At 38.2% G+C, this 23,818-nt stretch overlaps 1 protein-coding gene across 1 annotated transcript in view; it reads left to right on the forward strand.

The window, feature by feature from the left end:
* C1H1orf87 (chromosome 1 C1orf87 homolog) overlaps positions 1–23,818 on the forward strand; it is a 144,503-nt gene that overhangs the window by 73,097 nt on the left and 47,588 nt on the right. The window contains exons 3-6 of the mRNA XM_054438574.1: positions 3,170–3,404; positions 17,535–17,675; positions 18,485–18,748; positions 20,556–20,671. Coding sequence (XP_054294549.1) covers positions 3,170–3,404; positions 17,535–17,675; positions 18,485–18,748; positions 20,556–20,671 — 756 coding nt within the window. The remainder of the gene's footprint in view (positions 1–3,169; positions 3,405–17,534; positions 17,676–18,484; positions 18,749–20,555; positions 20,672–23,818) is intronic.

The raw sequence follows: 23,818 nt of genomic DNA on the forward strand, positions 1-23,818 counted from the left end.
TTAAGAAATATATAATCTAGTGTATATAAATAAGTATAGCATGGCTGTCATGTTAAATGTTCACCAATAATATTATTTTTGTAACCATTGCAAACCATAGTTATTTCTGTTTCTTATGAACTTCAAATAGTACTGAATCTTTGTAATGTTCATTTGGCACTTATTTATATGCTAACTGAGTATGTTTCATATTACTTATGTAAATTTTATACCAATTTAATACTTTATAGAAATACAACATACCTATATTTACATAAAAGTATACGTCATAAGTCTACCACTCACTGAATTCTCACAAATGTGATATACTCATGCAACAAACACCCAGATCAAGAAACAAAATAGTACCAGCATCCCAGAAACCCCGTTATGCTTTCTTCTGGGCTATGCGTCTCCCGTAAAAGATAATCCCTACCCTGATTTCTACAATATAGTTTTACCAGTTGTTAGCTTTACTGTTTGCATTATTTTTGGACAACCAAATGAAATTTAAATTTCTTGAAGGCAGGGAACATATATGTCTTCTCTCATTGCAAAAAACCATTTGTCAAATATACGCTCTCTTTCTCATACTCTCGTCTTGCACTATTATCATTCGAGTGTGTTTGTCTGGCAAAGCCCTAGTTCTGTGTGAGCCTCACAGTCTGCCTTCTCTGCATGTCCGCGAGGACTACTGGGTGAAGTGCCATTCTCCCTCTCAAATTGATTTCACAAAAATCAATGGTCTTTAACCTTAACTGGCCACTCAGTTGGCCCAGCCAACCTGTCTTATTTTTCTGATCATCCCTCTTCCACTCTTCATAGCAGCTGTCCCAAACCATCTGCCCTTAATTCAGACTTTCTACCCCATCATTTCCCCAATGAGACCCAAGGTAACCATACCTTGTTATCAGAGAAAATTCAAGCTGTCAGCAATTTGATCAACATCTTGTCATCAAATGTACTAATTTGCCTACATCCTTACCTATTTTTCTACAGCCTTAACCCTGAGGTTTCCCTTCTGTGTCTGTCCTCTCAATGATTTCCATTTCCCTTTGTCAAGGTTCATCTTATACCATCAATGATATCCTCTCCTTTTCTGCAGTTCAACTGGCTATTCACCATTCACATTTCAACAGGCTAGACTCCCTAACATCTTTGAACATGATAACAAAGTCTTATCTGAAACCCTATATTCCACATCAATCATCACCCCATCTTTCTCCCTTCTTGCAGGCAGACTTCTTCAGAGAGGTCTTTATACTTCCTGTTTACATTGCTTGTCCCCCCTCTTTCTTCAATCCACTTCAGTCTAGCATCCACCTACATTACCTCATTGAAACTCCTCATACCAAGATTCCTGACTACATCCTTATAGCTAACCCAATGGACCCTTTTCAGAAATTTCGTTTCTCAGCAGCATTTAATACTGTTGTCCTCTCTCTGGAGACATCCTCTTGCTTTTCTACCAAGTCTTCCTTCTAGTCTCCTGATTTCCCTTCTACTTTACCGGGAATTTTTTTAAAGCTCTTTTTAAGGCTCATCTTTCCTCTTTAATTGTAGTATCCATCAGAGTTCTTTCCTAGGCCTTCTTTTCTTCTTGTGCTACCACCACCAAGAGGATGACTATAAAAATATACATATATTCAAATTATTGCCCATGGTTTGGTCTATTCAAATCAGCAAGTATTGGAGTTCAACAAGTATTATTTAAATCAATGAATGTTATATTTAGATAACGTGATATGCTTGTAAATGGATCTTTTCCACTGTATCTATAAATAACAGCTAGAATTTATAGAATGCCATGTAGGTACAAGGCATAGTTACTTTGAAACTTATTTTTTCTGATTATAGAATAGTATTTTCTTATGTAGAAAATTTAGAACAATAATACTATAAAGTATAATATGACATGATATAGTGTAATAGAGTGTAATGTAATATGCTGAGTTCTACCGTCCAGAGATACTGTTAACTTCTGGCACATTGTTTGCTAGATGGAATAGGCACACACATTATATATGTAAATTTTACACAGTTAAGACAATCATATGTTCACTTACTTTTATAAGTGGACATTTACTTGTATCATTAAATTATTCATAACTATTTAATGACTTCATACACTTTATCATGAGCAAAGAATGAAATAGTCAATGCATCCACCTATTACTAAATATTTAGAGTTTTCTTTTTTTTGCATTTTTCCCCTTAATACACATGCTTTAACATTGTTCTACAATGTCAGAGTTTCAGCTTCTTGACTCCTAATGTTTTGTCAGGTCACCCACTGTAAGAATTATATCTGTCTTCTATATTTAAAATGGTACCTTGTTACTGTTTTGATTTGTAAGACTTTCCGTTATTTTTTTATTTTTTATTTTTTTTAGAGACGTGTCACCCAGGCTGGAGTCCAGTGGTGCGATCTCGGCTCACTGCAACCTCTGCCTCTTGGGTTCAAGCGATTCTTCTGCCTCAGCCTCCCAAGTAGCTGGGACTACAGGTGTGCGCCACCACACCTGGCTGATTTTTGTATTTTTAGTAGAGACTAAAATATGGAGTTTCACCATATTGACCAGGTTGGTCTCAAACTCCTGACCTCATGATCCACTCGCCTCAGCCTCCCAAAGTGCTGAGATTACAGGTGTGAGGACTTTTAATTATTAAACAAAGTTGAACCTTTAATTTTGTTTGTTATTTGAATTTCCTTGAACCATCCTACAGTTTTTTTTTCTCTAATATTAAACTTAAATGAAAGGCTCCCAGGAGAAAAGGAAGTCTCAAGGGGAGAGGCATAGAGCAGAACTGGAGCTGACAAACTGTTTTGACTTTCTTTTCTAAGGCTGAAAAATACCTGTTACATTTACAAGTAAGAAATGTGATAACCTTTAGGGTTCATTTTTGATACTGGCCATTGCTTTCAGTAAGGGTTTGGGAGCAGATGGACAGATTATGAGTATGAGGAAGAGGGTAAGGAAAAAGATAAAACCGGCAAAGATAATATTAATAACATGTTCTCTCTATGGTCAATGATGCATAGACAAATAACCAATGTTTATGCTTCCACATTCCCACTGTGCTGAGTTACCACTCTTCACAACACCAAACACACCTTCTGTTCTTATGCCAGCCTAGTATATGAGGAGTCTGCCTGTAAGTAACAAAGTATAAAATTCTTTCTTCACAGCAAGGAGAATGAGAACTTAAAAACAGAAACCCAAACAATGCACCAGAAACCAATGACCAATAATGCAAGGCAGATGAGCAGAGACACCCCAGTTCCCATTAACTTCACTGATCAGCAAACCAATGACAATCCAGATTATGTGAAAGAGAACAAGCACCCAGAGAACAACCAGAAATCAGAAAACAACCAGCAACTACTAACAGGAGCAAACAGTAGCAGATTCCTGGATGGCAAAGTGAGTGACAAAAAATACCCAAGTTTATCTTGATAATTTATTAGGAAAATATAGATAAAAACATAGGTTCACATAAAAACACACTGTACAAATGTTCATTAATATATTTTGCACGAGATAGAAGTAAGAATCAATATTATTCAATGTGAAAATGAATTTCAGGGTCATTTTGTATATTGTATCTTTGCTGACCACCAACGGAGTTGGTCATGATCACCAATGAAGTTGGTCATGACAACCAATGGAGTTGGTCAACCTATTCTGCCTGTGGTTAGCTCAGTGATACTCAGTGTTGTTACTATACATACAAAGTTGGGGCGTGTTGGAGGGTAAGAGTCTGTCTGCTTTTACATCACAAAAAGAAATAATTTATTTTAAAAATCCAATGAATCCAATGCAACCATGTCTAATTACAAAAAAAAATTATAGGCCCCAAACTCTGTTGATAGAAATATATATCACTGCACTCTGTTAACAATCAACCAAACAATTCATAACAAACTAACTTGATGATGATGAATCTATATGATTAGTAATTTGTAATTAAAAAGCAAGTAAAGCAGCAATTGAAAACTGGATCTAAATCAAGACAAAACTAATGATTCACTGATAACAAAGTACCATTTCCAAAATTGCTGAAATTGCAATTAAACAGATACATAGAGTAGGAGTTTTGCAGTGCTGCCAAGCATTAAGTGACAGCCAGATATTTTAGTAAAATACTGAATTAGAGTCTGCAGTACACTCTAACATAACTATTTTTAGTTTGTAATTTGAATAGCCCTTTCTAAATCACTGAGCTACTAACTAGTCTTTAGTCATATGAGAAAATGAATGCCTATGGATTTGTGATCTTCTGCTCATAAGAACCATGCAAAGGATCAAATTTTGGAGTGGTTAACAGCCTATCTATGGACCTCAGGCTATACTCTGCAAGGTCTAGTTGAACACTGAAGACCAGAAATGAAAGTGACTTTCCCAAAACATGAGTGACACAGACTGAGCTGTCACTCAAGCCTCTTAGTCTCCAGTTTGGCTGAGTCCTTGAATTTAGGCCTTGGTTACAGCAAAAGATAGTGAATCTGCAGAGGTGATATAATCCATTTGAATGATCAAATCTGAATTTTTCTCTGAATGTTTTAACCTAACTTAGATTCTGGCATTAATATATTTGTTGTTTTTGCTCCCAAAGAATGGCCTTGGTAATAATATTATGGTTATAAAGACTTTATTATTGACTGATTGCTTCGAGGTAAATTATTTACTCTTTGAAATTAACCCTGTGAGGTAGATGCCATTGTTATTTCTGCCACCATGGCATAGATGATAAAACTAACATTCAGAAAGGATAAAGTGACTCATAAGTGTGTAGATAAGATGTTTGTCTCGGTTTTCTTTTTTTTCTTTACTTAAATTTTTATTGATCTTTCTAATTATAAAACATAGCATAATGATGTAGCAATTTTTGAAAAACAGGAGAATATAAATAAGAAGAAAAATATCAACTAAAGAAAACTAGTGGTTTTCTTTTCCTTTCTTCCTCTTTTTTGCTTCATGCATAGATATAGAATGAGAATCATTATATATACTCTTTATTGTCCTGCTTGATTCACTTCATATCATATCAAAAATTCTCCCCTTGGCATGAAAAAAATAATCCTACGCATCATCTTTAATGGTTCTGTGAGAGTTGTACTCAGAACTAACACTTAGATGGATAGCATTTACTATGTGCCAGGCAGTATTCTGAGCTCTTTACAGATATTAACTAATTTACTATTCCCAAGCACCCGGCGAGGTAGGAACTCTTATTATCTTTGGTTCATTGTTAAGGGAGCTGAGAAACAGAGAGGTCAAGTGCCTTACTAAAGTCATAGAGCTGAGAAGTGGCAGACCCACAATTCAAGCCCAGGTTCTAGGTCCTTAGTCACCAAACTGTATACATTCCTTTATAGAGATATAACACAGTTCACTTAACAAACGCCTTATGGGCACTTAAGCCATTTCTAGTTTTTCTCTTACATATAGACATCTGTTTCTTGACACTCCTCCTAATACATCAAGCTGCTCATTCCTGTCATGGACTCTGCATTCGCCATTACCATAGGTAGCATGTTCATTAGGTAGGCTGTTCTTGACCTCTATGATCTGGATTATTTGCTAGCTCTGCAGTACAAGGAGAAAATTTGCCCCTCCCCTCCCAGAACTCAACAGGGTTTCTAGTGGGAGGCTCAGCGGGGGCTAACACCCTGCCACCAAACAAGGAAGGCCTTGTGGGAGGTGTGGGGACCGACTAATTGGTTCTGTCTGCCGGGCGGGCGTGTGGTGCTGGCCTGCCAGATGGCAGCCACAGTTGCCTGGTACAGAGACCCTCATTACCAGCTTGACTAAGTGGTAAATGGAATCCTGCCGCAGTTACAAAAGCACACCAATCAGAACTCTTTCTAGATCCTTATCACTCACACATAGATGAAAATAAGCTTTCCTGCCTGGGACGTAACAGGCAATCTGGACCAGCTGAATTTGCTCCAAAAGAGAAGTTGCTGATAAAGACTGAGCTAACATGCGTGAGGACGAGCAAGTGTGAAACTCTTTTCCAAATCACAGAGTAAGTTCGAAGAGTCTCATTGGTAGGAAGTAAGTAAAACTGAAGATGTTAAGAGAATCCCTCGTTTTGTGTATATAAGAACAGTGAGATATCTTACAAATAAACAAGTACAAACCTTTCTTTCACAAAGGAAGAATGAGAGGACCAGAGAGCTTAAATGCTCCAAGGTCTCACAGGAAAAGAGCTTGGCTCTTCTGATTCCTAGTCCTAGGATCTTTTTGCCTCCAAATTCTGCTTTATATGGGTATGTTTTTAAAAAAATACATATTGTTTATATCATTTCTCAGAATTATCAGCTCTGCCTTCTCTCAGAAGAATAAAAAAGAATGTGTGACTAGCAACAAACTCAGAAGCACAGTTTCAAAAATAAAATTGTAGTGTGCTTTTTGCATCTGGCAGCATGAAAATGAAAATGTTAGTGCTTTAATTTTAATAATTATCAGTTTACTGGGAAGGTTTCTTTTCAAAGCCCTTTTGTGTGTTTTTCCTTGTTCATTCTCGACAATAGCCCTGCAAGGTAGGTAAAGGCACATGATGTTATCTTTATTTTATAGATGAATAGACAGATGTCAAGGACATTTCTACTTGGCTGTGCATTTGCAACTCAGATTCAGCAAGTTCAAAGCAGAGCCTTTGATCTTGTACTTCTGGTGGTCTGGGTCTCACAGAATGGTCTCACCCCTCTCTCAATTGCACCAGCAAGAAACCTGAACATACTTTCCTCCTCTCTCTCCCTAACCCTGACATCCAACCAATCACAGATTCCTTTAAATTCTACTTCCTTCGTGTCTCTCAAAACCTTCTCTTTCTTTTATTTTCCTTGTCATCACCATAATCAGACCACCATTTTGTCTCACCAGGGAGATTTTAATTATCTTCAAACTGACTTTTCTGACTTTAAAGCTCTGTCTCTGTATTGGTCAGCTATTGTGATAAATACTGCTGCATAACAAATCACCCCACAACTCAGTGGTTTATAACAATAATCATTTACGCTCACATCTACAGATATGAGCTTAGGCAGCTTTTATTTATCTCAGTTGGGTTGGGCTGGGCTTGGCTCTAAACCGGATTTGATTCAGGTCTGCTCTGTGTTCTCTTGTTCTAAATCCAGCGAGCTCTTCAAGGCATGTCCTTCTCAGAGTGATGGAAACATTTTAAGAGAACAAACTCAATTACACAAGTACATTTTAAGTCTTTGTTTTTTGCTTGTGTCGTATCCACTAACATCCCATTAGCCAAAGCATCCCATTAGCCAAAGCAAATCACATGGCCAAGCACAACATGAATGGGGCAGGGATATATATGCTATCTCTTTTAGGAGGAACCACTTGATCAGACACAGCCTCTGCTTAAAACACTTAAATTCCCTTGTTAAATCCCAATTGCCCTGGTATAAAATTTAAACTCCTTGACTTAGCATTCTAGCTCAACTCTGTCTATTCTCTGTTTCACTTTCATCCCCACATCTCACTAAACTGAAATTCTATTCCATAAATAGAGTTCTTTTCCCTTTCACCTCAAATCCTTTGCCCGTGCTATTCTTTATGGGTAAAATTCTCTTCCCTCCATCTTTATTTGATTAACTTCTAATCGTGTAAGTGTCCCAACTTAGATAGCAGCTCTATCAAGAAGCATTATCGTCTGACTTCCAAGACTGAGGTAAATGCCTTTCCTAATGTATTTCCAAGTGAATCTGTGCATACTTCTACAGTAGATGTTGCCATGCTATTAAAATAAACTGTTTCCTTATCTGTCTCCTTCCACAAGTCTATAAGACCACTGAGAGTAAGAATTGTTGCTTGTTCATTTTCATTTCCAAATGTCTTTCTCTGTATATTGGCTCGAAGCCAACATCTAATTTAATGGGAAAACACTAGAGACTTTCTCATTTCAGTTTGGAAGAAGTTAAGAGTGCCCACTGTCTCCACTGCTTTTAATATTATCCTGGAGGTATTTGCCAATGCAATTACATAAGAGAAAGAAAGTATAGGCATATTACTTAGAAAGGAAGAGGTAAAACTATTTTCAGAGTATAAGATTGTACATCTAAAATCTCAAGACAGTTAATGAAAAAACTACCAGCAATCAAGAGAATTTGGCAAACTAGAAAGTTATAAAATCAATAACACAAATCAATGGCCTTCATATATGTCAACAAAAATGAGTTAGAAGATAAAATGGAGGAAAAGGCACCATTTACAATAGCAAATAAATGTAGAAGTAAATTAACTAAATAAATAAATCAAATGCCAAGATATAAACTTAACAAGAAATGTCCAAACCTGTATGAGAACAAAATATAAAGCACTCCAGAAAGACACAAGAGTAGATTTGAACAAATGGAAAGGCATGCTGTTTTCTTGTACATAAAATGTTAACATCATCAAAACATCAATCCTCCCTAGGGTAATTTATAAATTTGTTGGGATTCCAACAAAAAAATAGTATTAGGTTTTTATTTTGTTTTGTTTTACAACTAACCAAATTGATTAGCAAAGTTAATTTGGAATAACAAACAAGCATGAATAGTCAATAAAACCCTGAAAAGGAGAGCAGCACTATGAGTAATGGGTAAGATACCATTACCAGATATTAAAACAAAAAGTCTCTATATTTAAAATAGTGTGGTTTTGGCACATGAATACATGAAAGACCAATGAAATTTAAAAGAAAAATTCAGAAATAAACCCACTGGCATATTGTTATTTTGTATATGATAAAGGTGACATTGAAAATTAATAAGAAACAGATGGACATTTTAATCAGTGACACATTATTGGATAGCTATAGAGAAGTTTTAAGTTGGGTCTATTCCTCATATACCATACATATATAGGATGTATATTAGGATATATTCCAAATACATCAAAGGTTTAAGTATAAAGAAATAAACATATACAAATAGTACAAGTAAACATGAGTGATTTCTTCTATCATCTGGGATAAGGGGAAACTTTCTTAACTGTGACTCAAAATGCAGATACAATGAGGAAAACAATGATCCTTTTCACTGAAGGAGTGATTATTTTCATCATATGGCCAGAACCCCTGTAAGCAAAGCACATAAACACCTGACAAAGTGGGAGGAAAATCTGCAGCTTGCATCATTGACAAATATATCTCTTATCTATAGAATATTCTACTTAAAATAGAGAAGAAACAGGGCCGTAAACTATTAGAAAAATGGGCAAAATACATGAACAGGCAGTTCACAGAAAAACAAATGTAAATGTTCCTTAAATATATCAAAAGATGTGGACTTGCTTTTAATAAGTAGAATGTAAATTAATTCTGCCCTGAGATATAATTTATCATTAGCAAAATCCAGGAAATTGATAACATAATTTGGCAAAATCCATAATATTGATAATACACTTTGTTGGAAGGCTACGGGAAAACAGATACACTCTTACAATGATAGAAAAAAATTTAAATGGGAAAACTGTTTTGGAAGAAAAATTGACAATAATTAGCAGAACTACATCTACATTTATTTTTTATAAGAAAATCTCACTTTGAGAAATCTATCCCAAAGGTATACTTGAAAAATATAATATTAAAAGATTTATGCAGAAGATATACATTCCAACATTTACCTGTTACACCAAAAAATTATAAACAACCTAAATTTCCATAGACAATGGACTGTTTGAATAAACTAAGTTACATCCATACATGGAGTACTATGAAATTATAAAAAGAAATGTAGAATTTGTGTATATATGAGTATTATTATATATTATTATGTGGCGTAATATAACAAGATACATTATTAATTGAATAAAAGTGAGGTAGAAAAATACATATAGATTATTCTACCAGTATCTATCTCTCTAGATATCTATTATGTGCATATCCCTTATGTTTTTTAAAATGAAGGAATTAATTAAGAACATTATTAAAAAGTGGTTATCTCTTGGGGATAGATGGAACATGATGAATGGATAAAAAATAGAAACAATACTTCTCTGAATGTCTTGTTTTGTAGGTTTGGCTTTGCAACCACATAAATGTTTTACACTACAGAATTATAAAGTAAAATTACATGTTAAGAAAATCAATTTGTAAAAATCAAAAACAAAATAAAATAAATCTGATTTTGTTATCTTTTGGTATACAACAAATTGCCCTAAAACTTAGTCACTCAAATCAATAAACATGTATTACCTGCTACTGTTTCTCAGGGAAAGGAATCTAGGAGTGGCTTAGATGAGAGATTTTGATTCAAAGTCTTGCAAAATTTCACCCCAAATTTCACCCAGGGATGCAGTCATCTGAAAGCTTGATCAGAACTAAAGGATCTACTTCCAAGCTCATTCATGTGGCTATTGACAGAGGCCTCCTGGCTGTGTCCACAGGTCTCAGTTTTTCTCATTTGGGCTTCTCTCTAGGGGTGTGCACGACATGGCTGGCTTCCCACAAAATGAGTGATCTGAGAGAGACTGATTGTACACAATCAAATTGGAAGCTGCAATATCTTTTATAACCTAATCTCAGAAGTGACGTACCATCACTTCCACAGTATTCCACTGGTCACATAGACCAATCTTGATTAAATGTTGAGGGGATGAAGGAGACTATGTAAGGCCATGAAACCAGGAAGCAGGGATCACTGGGGCCACCTTGAAAATGAGTGACCACATGAACTTAACTATATATTAATTGGCAGTAAAATTAAACAGAATGAAACAATTGTAAATGATTTTAAAACACAGTGACTTCATTGCATATCCCTAGTGGAATATTTACTGTAAAGAAAATATTTTATGTAATAAAGCAAGTGAGTCATTATCCTGGTGGTTTTTTCCTTTTTTTTTTTTTTTTTTTTTGGACTTGCTATTTGGGGTATAGAAGAAATAAAATATAGATAGAATATTAATAAAATTACATAAAACCCCTATAGTCCTACATTTGAAATGAAAAATCAGTATGAACTCTTTTTAAAAATGCATTTCCCAGTTCTGTCCATTGGAAAAATTTAGAAACAATGACTAGGCCCAAAGCAATGAGTAGCCTTGCATCTGCATTATGTTCAGTAAAATTCCAAGAGCTGATTCCACCTTTGAGCCTGGAATATCCACTTATACCACAAGCAATGAAGATACCAAAGACTTCCTAAGACTGGTCAAAAAAGACTCAGGATCTGACTTAAAGAGGTTCCCACAGTTGAAAGCGACATAATTTTGGCATCAATAAAAATAATAATTGCAATAGATTGAAACACATTAAATATGTTTAAATGTATATATTCATAATGATTATTTTAAAAAACAAAAACTCATTGGTCATCTCTGAAGAATGCTAGGGAACAAACTATTTATTTGAAAAAACAGTAAATAAAAGAACCAAGCATTTATTCATTTGGCCATTTTCTATGCAAACTATATCTGAAGTAATAGTTGATGAAGGGACGTTTCCCTTTAAACAACTATTTCTGTTAATAAATGAAGAATGGTGGGATAAGAATTTCACCATTTTGCAAAGCCCTAATGAAAACAAAAAGAATTAAGCAATGCATATGAGTGCCTGTAATTATGATCCGAAAAAAGACAATTAGATAGCATTTGCTTCCATGGGAAAATATACCACCTACAAAAATGTCTTGTCAAATAAAATTGATCTTGAACATGAATAAGACTTTAGATTTAACTACTATTTTACAGGAAATAAATGATACTTTTTAAAAACAGCATAGGGATGCCAGAAAATGCAGACTGTGTAAAACTCTACAGTACAGACAACACAGCTTCTTCAACAATTGCAAGAAAAAATAATGATGAAAGGGGCAGAGTGGGAAGACTAGACATTTTAAAAATATGTAAGCCTGGATGCAGTGGCTCATGCCTATAGTCCCAACGCTTTGTGGGGCTCAAGGTAGGAGGACTGCTTCAGGTCAGGAGTTCAAGGCCACTCTGGGCAGCCTAGGAAGAACCTATCTCTACAAAAAACAAAAAGTTAGCTGGGTGTGGTGGTGTGCACCTCTAGTCCTAACTACTTGGGAGGCTGAGACAGGGGATTGCTTGAGTCTAGGAGTTCAGGCCAGGCTGCGGTGAATAATGGCTGTGCTACTGCACTCTAGCCTGGGTAACAGAAAAAATTAAAAAAAAAAAAAAAAGGAAGGAAAGAAGGAAAGAAGGAGGAAGGGATGGAGGGGAGGGAGGGATGGAGGGGAGGGAGGGATGGAGGGGAGGGAGGGATGGAGGGGAGGGAGGGAGGGAGAGAGAGAAAGAAAGAAAGAGAAAGAGAGAGAAAGAAAGGAAAGGAAGAAAGGAAGGAAGGAGGGAGCGAGGGAGGGAGGGTAGGGGAGGGAGGGAGAGGGAGAGAAAGAAAGAAGGAGAGAAAGAGAAAGAAAGAAAGGAAGGGAAGGAAGGAAGGAAGGGGAGGGGGAGGAAGAGGAGGAGAAGGAGGAGAAGGAAAGAAGGAAGGAAGGAGAGAGGGGGAGGGAGGAAGGAAAGAAGGAAGGAAGGAAGGAAAGAAGGAAGGAGAGGAAGGAAAGAAGGAAGGAAGGAATTTTAAAAGATCTAAGGAAAAGAGGAAAGGAGGAAAAAAGAGAGAAAGGCAGGAAGGAAGGAAGGAAGGAAGGAAGGAAGGAATTTTAGAAGGTATAAGAGATATTAACCTATTGCAATATATGGTTCATATTTTGAATGTACAAACTATGAAAATAAGATTTACCGGACAACTGGGGGATTTTTAAACACTGATGAGACATTTGGAGATATTGAGGAATTACTGTTAATAATAAGGAATTTTTAAGTGTTATAATATTATTGTGTATTTAAAAAGAGTCCTCATTCTTGGGGCAGTGGTTCTCAAACTTCAGTGTGCATCAGAATTACTGAAGGACTTATTCAAACACAGATTTCTGGGCCCCATCCCACAAATTTCTATTTAGTGGGTCTGCAGTGGATCTCAATAATTCTCATTTCTCACAGACTCCCAGAGGAAGCTGAGGCTTCTGGCCCAAAGACTGCACTTTAAGAACCACTGCCTTATAGACATATGCTGAAATAATGTGGATGAAATAACACACTGTCTGGGCTCACTTCATCTCTGGTGGAGGGTAATGTGGGGATAAATAAAATAAGATTGTCAGTTGATCACTGAAGCCTGGTGATGAGCACAGGGAGTTTCATCACGCTATTATCTCTACATGTGCCTGTTTTTGAAGTTTCCAAAATTAAAAGTTAAAGTGTAAACAAAGTATACATTGTTACAAATATGAGTAAAATAGTCAAATGATTAATATCAATATGTATTGTATTAATTTGTTTAAAGCACATTTAAAATCACATATTACATATAATATTAATTTGGAAATACATTTTTTTCTAAGTCTACATTTCTTAAAAAAAAAGTATACAACTTTTTACTTAATGTTTCTCATGGCTGTCCTCATTATCACTACTGCCCATTTTTGAGCCATTTAACAGCTTTCTAGAACACCCCAGTACCTTGGTCTAAATTGTTTAAGAAACAGAACTTTTCACATCTGCATTTAATGCTATCTCTGGAAATTTTCTCCCAAACCGCAGCTATCCATTGCATAATGTTAAGATGATTTGTTGCGTTCACTTGTCTTGAAAGAGAGTGTGGATGACTCCACACACACTCAAAAATAGTTTTATTTATAAGCAACCTTTAAAAGACTTGTTTACATTTCCAACTCTTGCAAGTTCCAATGCCCCCAGAAGAGTTAGTAAATCTGTGTTAGATTTCTGTGCTTCATTTGTACCAGTTCTTTCAGGCAAACATCACACAACTAGGATTGATTAAAGTCACTTCAGGCTATGGTGTTGGTCCCCAAGCTGTATTTTGTTATTCAAAGTAAACTAAATGAGAGAAACCTATGGTATTAGAGACTTCATAGGTGCTCTGACAAATCCCAAGGTCAGAAACCTGGGGAATTTTGATAAAATTTTGCATTTTATCTTTTTTGACACGTGAGGAACACTCTTCACTTTGGAAAAACGACAGCCCCAGGTGACTTAAATCAGCAAGGGAGAAATCTGAAGCCCAGCCTGCAGCTGGCCTGAACCCAGGCACCAAGAGCTCCTCCCCATTCTCCCATGCTGTTGCTCTAGTTTTTCAGCAGATTCAGGGCTGTTCTTGGTATGGGGGAGTGTCAGCCAGGCACAAGACAGAGTCCTGGCCCACATGGAGATCATATTATTGGAGGGAGATACACAAAATACAACAAATAAATATATCATAAGGTTTTAGAATGTATAAAATATTTAAAATACATAACACTCATTCTTCACAGCATTCCAGGGAGTACAGTATATTTTCCTCTTCCCATAGGCGAAGCCAGAAAACTTAGTCTGTGGCCGGGTGCGGTGGCTGACGCCTGTAATCCCAGCACTTTGGGAGGCCGAGGTGGGCAGATTGTGAGGTCAGGAGATCGAGACCATCCTGGCTAACACGGTGAAACCCCGTCTCTACTAAAAATACAAAAAAATTAGCCCGGCATGGTGGCGGGCGCCTGTAGTCCCAGCTACCCGGGAGACTGAGGCAGGAGAATGGTGTGAACCTGGGAGGTGGAGGTTGCAGTGAGCCAAGATCGCGCCACTGCACTCCAGCCTGGACGACAGAGCGAGACTCCGTCTCAAACAAACAAACAAAAAGACTCAGCCTGTGATGTCTAGGCCCAAAGAACTATGAGGGCAGGAGTCACACCTGCCTTGTTCATTTGTATCTGTATTGTCAAGGATAAAGGCACTTAATACATTTTCATGTTTAAATGAAAACAAAAGCAACTGAAAGATACCTTGACTCATGGAATGATGAAGTATTGATAACATTTCTTTAAACACTATCAGAGAAACCCATAAATTCTCAGAGGCAAAAAAAAAAAATTGTATGTGGCTGAAAATGGAAATATTTTATATTGCAAATAATTTGCAAAGAAACATATTGTTCTGTGAACAATATGTCTGAAATACCTAGCCAAATATTTTAAAGAGTGAAATTGGCCAGGCCTATAATCCCAGCACTTTGGGAGGCCAAGGCGGGCGGATCACGAGGTCAAGAGATCGAGACCATCCTGGCCAACGTGGTGAAATCCCATCTCTACTAAAAATACAAAAAAAAAATTAGCTGGGCATGGTGGCATCCACCTGTAGTTCCAGCTACTCTGGAGGCAGAAGCAGGAAAATCTCTTGAACCCGGGAGGAGGAGGTTGCAGTGAGCCGAGATCGCACCACTGTACTCCAGCCTGGCAACAGAGTGAGACTCAGTCTCAAAAAAAAAAGAGTGAAATTGCTCTGTGGACTGAACACTGAATCTCCCTCATCCTAGTGTAATTGTGAAAAGCAGGATTCAAATATCTGCACAGTTTACTAGGGAGTAAGTTTTGGACAAGTCTGCTCTAGTCATTGCTCCACTAATAACATTTTTATGGCTCCCATTGCCCTCAGAATAAAGCATAGATGCTAACAAGGCTAAAGGTAATTCATTGCCTTTCTCCTGCCTCTCTATCTCCAGGCTTATCTTTTGCCTTTTCCAAAAGTTAAACTATGTTCTGAAAGCATCATCTGTCTGTTACATGCATGCATGCACCTTTGTGTTTTCTATATCCAGTTCACTCTTCCTGTAATCCTCTTGTCCTCTCCTCCTCCCTCTCCACTTGTTAGCCTATCCAAATACAAATCTGACTTATCTTGCAAGCGTAGATTTAGATGCCATTCCCTTCAGACCTGGACCACCAAGTCCAGATCAGGTGGACCATGGACAATTCTGAGAGTGGCCCTTAGAATCCCTTTTCTATTGTCATGGTTACGTGCTATGCCTCCCACCATCAGCAAACTCTGTGAGAGCAGGGGCTGAGTCTGTTTTTTTCACTGTAGGGCTTATGACAGTGCCTGGCCCAAACTAGACAACCATAAATGTTTTTTAAATGAAGGAATAAAGTTATTTAACTTCTGGAAGCCTTGGCTTTCCAAACGTAAAAGGATGCTAGTACTACCTACCTTGTATTGTTGTTGTAAGGATTTAAATAATGACATGAGCAGGACACCCATGTGGTGCCTTGTACACAGTATGAGCCAAATAAATAACTCTTGTGATTTTTATGCCTATTCAGAACTCTCTGTCATTCTTGCCCACTCTGCTCACTCTAGAGAGCCTCTTGGTTTTTCCTTAAAATGTTCATGACTATAAAACATCTGTAGGTTGCTATTCATACTGATAGGTTATTCAACATGACTGTCAATTTAGTAGTTTATAGAGAATCCTTCTGATCATGTCGCCCTTCTATTACCTGGTATTAAAAATAACCATGTGTCCAGAGGCTGAGGCAGGAGAATCACTTGAACCCGGGAGGCAGAGGTTGCAGTGAGCCGAGATCTTGCCACTGCACTCCAGCCCGGGTGAAAAAACAAGACTCTGTCTCAAAAATAAATAAATAAATAAAATAAATAAAATAACCATGTGTCTTAATTTGTACCAAGTTTTCGTTTTAATCAGATATGGTAAGATACCATACTTGGAGACAATTGCCTTTGCAAAAAGAGTTAATTGCTTTCATTTCCCAAGAGAAGCGGGGATTCCACACCACATCGGGCTACTTGAGGACCTCAAGGAGGCAGGAGGAGGAGCAAGGAGAGAAAAGCGCAAGCCACAGCCTTTCTCTGGGGTTTAGGTGGGAAAGGCAAGGCAGGGCAGAACAAACAGCTTAGGACTAGCTAGTTGGAATAATTCCCCCAGGCTTTGGGGCATAGTGACTATCCCTAGTTGTTTGGAGCCTAGTCTTGGATTTATTTAAGGCAGGAGAAAAAAAGGCTTGCTGTGTGAGAGTTAAATAAAGGAGGTATCTGGGGGTTTGAACTCAGGACTGGTTTGCATATGAAAGATGTATTAGCAGGCCAGTTGTTTACCATCTCTAGGAATTAGCTAGTCCTGGGAGGGGCAGTCCCCCCAGCCAGCAAGGCCTACCTTCTTAAGATGTCAAAACACCATAAAATATGAATAATGTTAAAACACAATTAATATACCATGCTCCATGGCAAGAGAGAACAGGGTTTTATTATCGATCCTAATTCTATCATTTATGCTATTGTAACTTTTAGTGACATTACTCCTAGAGTATAATATTCTGAGCTTTTTAATCTCTTGTCAAAGTTAACAATTACCTTTGCTGCCCTTCCTGAACCTGCTAATTAAAACAGCCTAATGATATCCTTATCTCTAATAAGAACCCCACATTTGCCTATAAACACCCTATGTTCTACCTATTACTTTTTGCCCGTCACAGACACTTTCTTGCCCAAATGAGACATACCTAAGTGTGAATATATTTGCCTAACATGTGTCAAGCGTATAATGCTGAAATTGGTGTGAAGGCAACATTTCTTCACAATGATCCAATGACTCAATGATACATGGGCTAAAAAGTTCATTTAGAACTGGGAATGTGCTTAAATAAATTGGTTGGTTTACTCATTTTCTTCATTCTTTCCTCTTTCTCTTCCCTACCTCCTCTTCTGCTCCTTGCTTCCCTTTGTCCTTGTTCTGTTAAGATTCCCAGACAGGCAAATGTCCACTGCAGCTCTGTACCAACCGGAGACCAGTCCCTATCCTATGTGCATGGCGTTCCCAGAAGAAAGCTTAGAGACTGGTCCTTGGAACAGATGGTGAGAGGCAGCTCTGACCAACCTGAGGTGTGTATACTAAGAGTTGTGAGTTGTGTCTGTTGTAGATGAAGGAGTGTTATTTGTTGACTCAGTTTCTTGATGTGGAGCAGATGATAAGTTGGTCTGAGGGCTGGTCATAGTGGCTCACACCTGTAATGCCAGCACTTTGAGAAGCCAAGCTGGGAGGATCACTTGAAGCCAGGAGTTTGAGACCAGCCTGGACAACATAGTGAGACCCCACCTCTACAAAAAAAAAAAAAATTAAAGACAGTCTGAGAATGGACAAATGGACACCAGACTTCGTTTATCCAGTCAGCTTTCCAGAAAGTGTCCTGAGGAGTTCACAGACAAACCTTAAAAATTTCAACTGAACTCCTCATGTTCCTCCCACCTTCCTCCTTTTCTAGGATTGCTGAGCTCAGGAAGGGCCATTATGCTCCCAGTTAACTCAGTCAGGGTCTAGACACCATCCTTGATTTGCATCCCCCATGCTAAACTCCCAGCTGCAATGGGTCTCCAAAATGTGTTATTCTAAATTCTTATACCATCAAAGCAGTTATTTTGTAAAAGGCAAATGATGTATGTTAAAGCATCTTCTACCAGACCATGTACTCTAGGATTTGCTTTCTTCTCCTGAAGGAAGAGAGCCGATGCATTGTAAATAATGAATACACCAGATTGAATGCTCACCTTCAGTGCCACCGACTTGTCCTGCTCCAGGCCAGGACTGCGAGTGGACGCTCAGATACCAGCCCCAGTGTGCCTCTGCTTCCTTGCTTTGGTCTTTAGCCGGCTGATTGAAGAGTCTTGCTCTTTGTTTTTCATTGTTGTGTTAGGATATTGGCCAGAGCCCAAGTGGGACAACAAATGAAGATGCTTTTCTTCTTGCCCTGGTCAGAAGAGAACTCAAGTCATGTCCTTTGAGCTTCAACTTATTAGAAAAGCTTCAGAAAGAGCTGAAGATCCTGGACCCAATCTCTTCAGGATTTCTTCTCCACTCTCAGCTGAGCCGCCTCTTTTTGAAGCATGAAGTCCCTCTACAGTTACCAACAGTTAAAATCCTTTGTCAGAGATTTTCTAAGAGGGGTTCTCCTGAAATGGTATGGCAATCGTATTATTGGAAGTGTGGGTTCCTTTTGTTTCTTTAACTTGTACCCACCAGGGTAAAAGACTAAGAAGTTAGCTACTTTCTTGCAAATGACTTTTATCCCTGACTACTGAGATAAAAAGCTTATTTATATTCATGTGTAGAAATTTCTAGTTCAAATAGAGAATAGAGTTAGGTCTCTTTGCTCTGTTTCATTTCTCTTTAAAGGTCCTCCCTGCCCCAACTTGCACTGTCAGCTTTTAACAATGTTAGGGTAGTTACAGATTCAAGAAAATGGGCCCACTCGAGTCCATTCATGAGCTAGCTTAGTCTGCAGGACCCAAGGTAAGAATTGAGACTGAGCTAAGATCTCCTTTGTGTCGTCACAACTTCCTAGAGAGTTAGAAGTGGGAAGCATCTTTGAAATTTACTGATTAGGGAATTGAGGCCCAGAGGTTGTCCAAGAACTTGTTTAGGAGACTCAGAGAATTAATGGCAGACCCCATGCTAAGACACAAGTTTCCCAATGACAGGGCCAGAGTTCTTTGGGCATTATATTTTCCAAGCTCATACCTATGTCTGAATATAAAGAGTAGTCCAAGTGTCACTAAATTCAGGGAGCCAGAGGAAAATACCCTGAAATAGGAAGAAATAATAGCAATAAGAAAATCATTAGTGAGCATGTATCAATAGCAAAGCAATAGACAGCACAAACCTTAAAAAAGAAGGTCTGGACTTTAATCTTAATCCCACCATTTTAGCTCTGTGACATGGAGCATACTCTACTTAAGTCCTCCCACACCTCAATGATCTCATCCAGAAAACCAGGCCAAAATCAACCTTGCAAGTTTAGTCTCAGGATTTAGTAATGTGATAAATGCAAACTAATAGAATTAGTTATATATTTATGAGAAGTATTTAGCAATACAATATTGATTTATTAGTGCAACCCATAAGAATATTCAGTTCAACCAAATTTTCTGGCCTGAGACCTAGTTTCTATCAGGGACCTTATCTAGCTTCCCTCTCCCACTGCTCACCCCTCTGCTACCCTGGAGCTGTCTCTCCACCAGAGTCCCTAGGATGGCATCCAGCTTAGCAGTGGAAATGGATGACATTCCTTCAGTCCTTTCCTATGCAGAATAAAGGTCTTCAGATTTTTCAGTTAGCCTAATAAATTTTTGTCTTCAGATTATCTGAATATATCTGCTCAATATATCTAAATATATCTGCTGAATACATCATATATAATAAATGTATAAGATATGTGAGAAGGAACGAGAGAGAGTGGGGGCAGGGGTGGGGAGAGAGAGAGAGGCTAGAGGTTAGGTTGTACTGTAGTAATAACCCCAAAATCTTTGTGGCTTAAAGCCACAAAAGGTTATTTTTTTCATTTTTATTTCCATAGAGCCAGCCATAGTTCTTCTCAACACTGTTGTCATTTTAGCTCTGGGACCCAGGATGATGAAACAGCCACTTTAGGATATTTTTGGACAGGACAGCAGAAGGGGAAAAAGAGTCCTGGAGGGTCTCATGTTAGCTCACAGGGTCTCAGTTCTGCTTATAACTCATTGGCCAGAACTAGTCACATGGCCTTACCCAACCACAAGACAACCAGGAAGGACAATTTTACCATTTGTCCAAAAGGGAAAATAATAAGAATACTTGCTAAAAAGCACCAATAATTATGATACTATATTTTTAAGTGTTTTTTAAAAATGTTTGATGGTAAAAATTTGCCAAATACATTTTATCTCAACAGGCCTCTTTCCTTACATATAAATTAAATGAGGATGTTCTATTTTACATTTAATCTTCAGGTGAATTATGAAAAGCTACTCTGGTTTTTAAACAGTGCAGCATCAGATTATCCACAGCAAAATAAAGCAGCTGCAGACCTGAGAAAAACTGAGAGTCATGGCACTCATAGCCAAAGGTACTCTTCTCCTTTTTTGTGAGGGTATTGTTCCTAGGTGTCTTAGTCTGTGTGGGCTGCTATAAAAAAGTACCATAAACCAGGTGGCTTATAAAGAATATAAATGTATGAATCGCAGTTCTGAAGCGAAAGCTGAAAGTCTAAGATCAGGGCACCAGCATGGTTGAGTTCTGGGAGGGCTCTTCCAGGATGCACACTGCTGACTTCTCCCTGTATCCCCACTTGGCAGAAAGAGAGTAAGCTGGCTTGCTGGCCTCTCCTTACAAACGTATTGCTACGGTTTGAATGTGTTTTCCAAAGTTCATGTGTTGGAAGCTTAATCCCTAATGCAACAACAGTCCTGGGAGATGGGACCAAATAAGAGGCGATTAGGTCACAGGGCTCTGCCTTCTTGAACGCATTAATGTCATCATCTCAGGAGTGAGTTCGTTACCAAGAGAGTGGATTTGTTGTAAAAAGCGGGTTTATCTCTCACCCTTGCCTCCTCTTGCCCTTCTTCCTTCCACCACAGAATGATGCAGCAAGAAGGCCCTTTCAAGATGCCTGCCACTGACCTTGCACTTCTCACCCCTGTGAACTGAAGAAATAAAATATCTGTTCTTTATAAATGACCCAATCTCAGATATTCTGTTATAGCAGCCCAAAATAGACTAAGACAGGCACTAATCTCACTCATGAGGACTCCACTCTCATGACCAAATCCCACAGGCCCAGCCTTCTGATGTTATCACATTGGCATTAGGGTTTCAACACAGGAACTTTGAGGGGATGCAGTCAGTCCATGGCACTAGACTCCTGGAGCTGGCAGGGATCTTGAAGGCATTCACTCAAACACCTCACCCGATACAGAATCACTTTGCTCTTCACCAGCACTTGGCTTGTGCTCAGAGTTTTCTCTCTTTCTCTTTTTTGTGCGCAGGCCAACATAGAAAGTTATTTGCAGCAATTGCATATGTTTTTTAACATCAAGCATGTGTCTTTTTAAGAGGTTGCTGTGTGAAAATGAAAAACCTTATTATGAAATAAGAAATGATTGTGTACGGGTGCAGAGCTCATCTATAAAGTGTGATTCCAAAAAGATGTTCAGTCAGTCAGCTCCTGGGTTGCAGGCACTAGCAAAAAAAGGTTTGAGATTCAGGCATCCATAGTCACGTCATATAATCTCAAGGGAAAGAAATTACTCAAAATAAAAATAAGATATGAGGAATATAATCAGAAATGAAATGCAATAAAGTATAATATTTTCATGTTTGCCAAAAAAGGTGACAAATTGCAGTGGTTAGGAGCATAGCCTCCATTGCAAAAGCCTGGCCTCAACTATTGTCTTTGCCACTCTGGGGCTATGTGACCTTGGCGTTTCACTTAACTTCTCTGTGGTTCCATTCTCCAACTGTAAAATGGGCATAATACACTTCACTTCATTGATTTGTAATAGTAACTGAGTTAATAAATGCAAAGTTCCAAAAATCAGTGCCTGGTACATAGTAAGTACTATGTAAGTGTTTTTATTATTTTTAACTATTCTTCTAGAAGACACTCTTTTCAGCTGCAAATAATGTGGCATGGTGGTTAAGAGCTATGGCATTAGAGTTAAGTGTTTTACTCTAGGAAGAAGGTAGCTTTGTTTGTTTGTTTGTTTGTTTGTTTGAAAATGTCCTTGGACCAACAGTTGGACTTGATTCCTTCCTACAGTGTGCCCTGTTTCACTGTGATAACTTCAACACTTATTGAATGTGAGCTGTTTGCCAGGCTTACTTTGCTGGGCACAGTGAATTCCAGGACTGACAAAGCCTAGTCTCTTCCTTTAGGGCTCATGGTCCAAAGGAAACAATACTGCCATCTAGGCACTCCAGTCAAATATCACTCAGGGAGCAACTGTCTTACTGAGAGCCATAAAGCCCTAGAAATTTTTAACCAACAGCAACTATCCTTCACATAATACATACTGTAAAATTTTGGCCCTGAGAAGTCATAGACCATGCGGTAGAATACATGGCCAATCCCTGGCATATAAGGTCTTATGAGTCCTAGACAGAAAGCTTTTGCTGATACCTAGATAAGGTTAGATCTCTGTGTTGTTAGTCCCATAGTCCTTCCCCTTCATAGCAGTTATGGCATTTTCTGTTATTTATTTGACATTTGAGGTTAGGAATCGTGGCTGTCCTGGCCAACTCTGTGTCTAGCATAGTTCTAACCTAGTTCCTGGCATACAGAAGATGCTCAATAATATTTGTTGAATGTAATTGGCACCTCCAATTTTCTAAAGAGCTCACATCAATTTACTTTCAGGGATACCTGAACATCTGTTCTATAGAAAAGGCACATGAAGAAATCATTTTGAGCTCATCAGAGAAGGTGCTGCTTTATAAAAACCAGACAGTATGTTTGTAGAAATACAGGACCGATGGCCTGTAATAAAGCCAGGCTATTTGTTAATTAAGGTATGGATCAGGAAAATCCTCTTCTCATGCTCTGTCAGGTAGAGCCTCTAATAGGGTAGCTCTGTGATATTTTAAAAGGTTCCAGCATTGCCAGTGGCAGTAGGGGTGGCAACAGCTCTCATCTCCTAAATTGGACCAGATGAAATAAATTTCTGCAACAGGCCTTCTAAGAAACCCTACCAGCTGCAGTAAATGGGTTCCATACAACACCTGCCCATCCAGGACTCAGTGTACAGAGCCAGGGACCAAAGCTTCATGAATTCTTATCCCCAGAAACTGTCCTTGCAAGAAAAGAGGAAGGAAGACTCATGATTCAGATCTGGAACAGAGATATCCGATTGACAGTGTTTGGGTCATGTGCCCTTGCAGCAAAGAGAGGCTGGTAAAGCAAATAGTTGGCATTCTCCTATGCCACAGTGAGAGGTGGACTGTCTCATGAGCTGCGGAACTCCCTGGACAGGTGAAGGCACATGCAAAAGTTGGTGACCAAAATAAATGCACATGCCCACTATTCCTTCTCTGTACCAAACTTTTGGAAACTATTATGTATTATTAAGTAGTTTAGAATAGTATAATTTGGAGCCAAAACTTGTGTGAGAGTCCCAGAGCCAAAAAAAAGGAAATAATATGACTTTTGGACAAAGTTATATACATCTGAAATGAATCAATTCCAGGTACTGTACAAGATCCCTGGGAAACAGTAAGG

The sequence above is a fragment of the Pongo pygmaeus genome, chromosome 1 (assembly GCF_028885625.2).
Source record: "Pongo pygmaeus isolate AG05252 chromosome 1, NHGRI_mPonPyg2-v2.0_pri, whole genome shotgun sequence".
Taxonomy (NCBI): Eukaryota; Metazoa; Chordata; class Mammalia; order Primates; family Hominidae; genus Pongo; species Pongo pygmaeus.